Source organism: Mesocricetus auratus, unplaced genomic scaffold (assembly GCF_017639785.1).
Source record: "Mesocricetus auratus isolate SY011 unplaced genomic scaffold, BCM_Maur_2.0 Super-Scaffold_100010, whole genome shotgun sequence".
In the NCBI taxonomy this organism is placed as follows: domain Eukaryota; kingdom Metazoa; phylum Chordata; class Mammalia; order Rodentia; family Cricetidae; genus Mesocricetus; species Mesocricetus auratus.
The window spans coordinates 64114241-64118904 of record NW_024429194.1 but is presented as its reverse complement, the minus strand read 5'-3'; the positions used below and the strand labels follow the sequence as shown (position 1 = coordinate 64118904).

The window sequence follows — 4664 nt, the reverse complement described above, 5'->3', positions numbered from 1 at the left end:
ATCACATGAGAGCAAACTCTGTAAACACATGGTATTTACTTGTGCTGTCTCAGTTACTGTCAGGGAGGGTCACCACACTGAAGTTGGGATTTTCTTAGGCCACTGGAAACAGAAGGGTACCTCTGGTTACTTGAGTAGGAGTAACAATGATTTCCAGAATGTGACAGACAGAGACACCATTTCACAACTAGCCTCAGAGACAGACCCAGTGAGACAGTTGATTGGAAACAGACCTACAATTTGCGGCACTGATTGTGAGTGAGTCCTGATGTGAAGTCAGAGGGTGACAATCAGAGGATGCATAATGGGGACCCATGGGGTAAAGACAGAGAAGCAACAAGGACTCAGCCCTCAGCCCTAACCAGAGAGCAGAGGTCAAAGGTCAGCAAGGACAGCCCCTGAGCACAGGGCTCTGCAGGCAGGGGAGCATGGATCAGGGACAGGCTCTGGTAGCAGGGACTCAGTGCCTGTAGCTCTTCCTGCTGGAGGAGGTGGTGGTGTACTTGATGGTGGAAGAGCTGCCACCAGAGGAGCTGAGGCCACCACTGATGCCTCTGCCACTGCCAGAACTGAAGCCACCTCCAAGGCCATGGCTGCTGCTGTAGGAGTAGCTGCTGCCTCCTCCCAGGCCCAAGCTGCCGCTGGCACCACCTGCACTGCCATAGCCGCTGGACACGGTGGACTGCACCACAGCTGTGAGGGAGGCAGAGGGGACAAGGGTCACGGTGAGCCCACGCTGTCCAGTGAGACAGGCACAAGGCAGGGGTCGGGCAAGTGGGCAAGCATAGTACTTACAGATGTTGACTGGTCCAACGCCTTCACCATTCAGCCTGGAAGAGGAACAGGGCAGGTAAGAACTAGGGAGACAAGACCTCAGTCCCCATGGTAATCCTCAGTCTGGTGACAGTTGACAGAGAATCCCCTGGTTTAGTGGTTCCTGAAGGTAACCATTGTGGCCACAGCTAGTGCTCCCTCATCTTGTGCTCAGTGCCTGGCATCAGAAGGTGTCTGCAGGGGCTGGAGGAGGGGTGAGCACTCACCTGCACTCCTCTCCTTCCAGCAGCTTCCTGTAGGTGGCGATCTCCACATCAAGAGCCAGCTTGACATTCATGAGCTCCTGGTACTCCTTCAGCAGCCTGGCCATGTCCTGTTTGGCCTTCTGCAGGGCGTCCTCCAGCCCTTCCAGCTTGCCCCTGGCATCCTTGAGGGCCATCTCCCCACGCTGCTCAGCCTCAGCGATAGAAGCCTGCAGGTTGGCACACTGGGCAGAGAGAGAGAGAGAGACCAAGAAATACAAACTTGTATAGTAGTTCTCTCAACTGGCTGAGAACCAGATCTTTGTTCCCAGTAAGCTAGAGTCTAGAGGACATAAAATAAAGGACAGCAATCTCTGACATTTCCTGTCTATCCCACCTGCTTCTTGACGTGGTCAATCTCAGATCTCAGCCTCTGGATCATGCGGTTGATCTCTGTGATCTCCTGCTTGGTGTTGCGCAGGTCATCCCCGTGTCTTCCTGCTGTGACCTGCAGCTCCTCATACTGAAGGTCAGTTGAAGAAATAATATTTGTGTGAGTTTTGCATGCAAAAGCAAATTCACTTCTAGATGACTTACCATATCATAGGTGTAATGACTTTTCCTTAGGAGAAGCTTTAAGAGAACATGGACTGCAAAGCTCTCTTGGGAACTGAAAATGTTCTGTGGAATCTCATGAGGACCCTTATTACAAGTACAGCTCAAGCAAGGAGAGCATGAACCCCATTTATAGCAACATTCTTGTACTCTGTGTTCCTTTGAGACTTAGATTACAACATAATTCTGTTAGGCAAGTGCAAGATCCATTAGCTGTAAGACAACTGTTTCTTCTTAGTACATCTCTAATCTCCTATGACATCAGAACTTATGAAATTCGTTGTTGGTCCCAGATATTATGAGCCTCCAACTCAATACTCACTTTCGTTTGGTACCAAGACTCAGCCTCAGCCAGGCTCCTCTTAGCAATCTCCTCGTATTGAGCCTTGACCTCAGCAATGATGCTGTCCAGGTCCAGGCTGCGGTTGTTGTCCATGGAGAGGACCACAGATGTGTCTGAGATGTGAGTTTGCATCTGAGACAGTTCCTACAGAACAGAAAGAGTCAGCATCAGCTTTGGATGTGAGGATTCCAGATGTTCCCAAATTGCCACTCTCAGCTTGCACAGGGGAAAGTAATGGGAATGGGGGCAGAGCGTAAGAGTGAGAAGGAGAGAGAGAGAGAGAGAGAGACAGACAGAGGGAGAGAGACAGAGAGAGAGAGACAGAGGAAGAGGGAGAGAGAGAGAGAGAGAAACAGAGTCAGAGACAGAGAATGACTTACTGCATCAAAGACAGTTCTCAGGAAGTTGATCTCGTCTGCCAGACTGTCTGACTTGGCTTGCAGTTCAACCTTATTCATGTAGGCTGCATCTACATCCTGAGGAAACAGTCAACAACAAGGAATAAGGTTAGTTCTCTTGCTCTGTCCATTTTTCTCCACCTCCCCAGTTATCATGCTTTGGAATGGATCAGACATGCAAATCATTTCTCTCCATCATCAGAGAAGCCATCCCTGTGACTTAGTCACCTCACCTTCTTCAGGGTCACAAATTCATTCTCTGCTGCAGTACGATTGTTGGTTTCATCTTCATATCTATGAGAAGGAAGATGTAGCACTTTGTAGTCAGAGAGTAGGTGGCATTAAAAGCAGCCTGTGACCCAGCCCCAATGTCTATAAATGCAATACATCCAAATTACACTGAATGTGATTCTGTTGTTATTGAAAAATACATTACTTTTCTCCCCCAAGCCTCCTATGACCCTGTATGTTAGTCTCTTGCTCTTTGCAATAAAGTGTCATTTTACATTTATGGACTAGCTATATTAATTCATGGAGTTCATATGCAAATTTGAGTCTCCATTATCATTACCATTGGCATTCCTATTTTTTTTCTCTTTTAATTTTAACTCACTTGTTCTTGTAGTCCTCCACTGTGTCCTGCATGTTCCTCAGCTCTGAGTCCAGGCGGCCCCTCTGCCCAAGGACCATATCCAGGTGCCTCCTGAGGTTGCTGATGTACTGCTCAAACAATGGCTCCAGGTTCTGCCTCACGGTCTTGGTGCCCTGCTCCTGCAGGAGGGCCCACTTGGTGTCTAGGACTTTGTTCTGCTGCTCCAGGAAGCGCACCTGGAGGGGGCCGAGTGAGAGGGAGGAGACTGGGTTTCAGGTTTCTGTGACATTTTTACTAGTGTGCCACTTGTCACATGCTGTCCCACCCAGCTTTGTGTTCAGTGCCTGACCTGTGACAATCGGCAGTAAGCCGGCAAAACCCTCCCAGGGCACAAGAGAGCCCAGTGTGGTCCAATTCACCGGGGTCGGAAAAGCTCCCAGACTGCCCTATAGACACCTTGGCCTCTGTGGAATCCGGTTATGAGATGCCTGAACTCATCTCAACCAAATGGAATCAGACACCCTTATGGGGCTACTTCTGGAGAAGAGGAACTCTGTCCCTGATTGCCAGCTGCTAGTCTGACTAAAGAGGAGACAAAGCCAGGACAGAGTCAACCAGAAACCATGGCAGTGTTTGGGCAAAGCCTAGAGTATCTTCCCTCCACTGCTGCCTTTGGCATCCCTCCAGGCTGCTCCCGCATAGGCTGCCCTAGGAAGAACCACGCCTCACCTTGTCGATGAAGGAAGCGAACTTATTGTTGAGGGTCTTGATCTGCTCACACTCCTCGGTCCTCACGTGCTGGATGGTGGGGTCGATTTGCAGGTTCAGAGGAGTGAGAAGGCTCTGGTTAATGGTGACCTCTTGAATGCCTCCAGGGGGACACACGGGGAAACCAGCGCCCCCATAGCTACCACCAAAGCCAGCTCCACTACGGAAGCCAAAGCCACTGCCTGCTCCACCAAAGCCAAAGCGTCCTGCAACTAGGCTGCTATAGCCTCCCCCAATGCTATAGTTTCCGGCTGTGGTGGAGATCCTCCTGGAGCTCCCCACATCATAGAGGCTCCTGCTGCCAAAGCCAGCTCCTCCACACACAGCCCCAGAGCCACCACTGCCCCGGGAGCGGCACACAGACACACTGCTGAAGCCAGAACGGTTGAGCCCTGGCAATCTGGCTGAGCTGGCACTGAAGCCACGGTGGCTGGTTTGACTCCTGATGGTGGTTTTGGTAGACATGGTTCCTGGAGATGAGAAGTCTGTGAAGTGGAGGTAATGCAGGGCAGAGCTGGGCAGATGAGGGTGATAGGCTCTGGGCAGCTGCTTATATATGCTCTAGATGGAATGGACTAGGCCCTGAAGGTGAGCTTGCAGAATGGGAAGGCCAAGGCTTTACACACTTCAAGGTCACACCTAGATTATTCAAAAATGTTATGAAATATCGAGGTTGCAGCTTTGACTTCCTTTAGTCATGAAAAATGTTGCAGTCTCTAGTTTTGACTTAATCTGAATACAGTAAATAAGTCCTTAGTTTACTGTATGTCAGTAACCAATATGAGTTCTGCATGTCCTGCTGTATGCATTGAGAGTCCTCTGCTCCCTGCCTGCTCCTTCTCCCATGGAGATATGGAGACCAACTGTCTTCTTATGCCAACAGAAAGTGTCTTACACCTACAGAAAATCTTGGCTGACCTTCAGTGATTAGG

The 4664-nt window shown here is 50.0% G+C and overlaps 1 protein-coding gene across 2 annotated transcripts; it reads right to left on the bottom strand.

The window, feature by feature from the left end:
• LOC121142863 (keratin, type II cytoskeletal 6A-like) lies at positions 1 to 4243 on the bottom strand. 2 transcript variants are annotated; one of them, XM_040753770.1, is made up of 9 exons: positions 3694 to 4243; positions 2986 to 3200; positions 2606 to 2666; positions 2355 to 2450; positions 1954 to 2118; positions 1414 to 1539; positions 1041 to 1261; positions 796 to 830; positions 11 to 693 (listed from the first exon to the last, which is right to left on the bottom strand). In XM_040753770.1, the coding sequence occupies exons 1-9, from the start codon at positions 4195 to 4197 to the stop codon at positions 461 to 463; spliced, it is 1656 nt and encodes a 551-aa protein (XP_040609704.1). In that variant the 5' UTR covers positions 4198 to 4243; the 3' UTR covers positions 11 to 460. The 2 variants fall into 2 exon arrangements, with proteins under 2 accessions (XP_040609703.1, XP_040609704.1); XM_040753769.1 differs by having other exon boundaries at positions 1 to 830.
• Positions 4244 to 4664: the final 421 nt, after the last annotated feature.

Bases quoted from the DNA above. Each gene is read 5' to 3' on its own strand.
- LOC121142863 (XM_040753769.1), bottom strand. From the start codon at position 4,197: ATGTCTACCAAAACCACCATCAGGAGTCAAACCAGCCACCGTGGCTTC. The intron at 1,262-1,413 runs GTGGGATAGACA...CTCTCTGCCCAG, and splicing joins TTGACCACGTCAAGAAGCAG to TGTGCCAACCTGCAGGCTTC. The intron at 831-1,040 runs GTGAGTGCTCAC...TTCCTCTTCCAG, and splicing joins CTGGAAGGAGAGGAGTGCAG to GCTGAATGGTGAAGGCGTTG.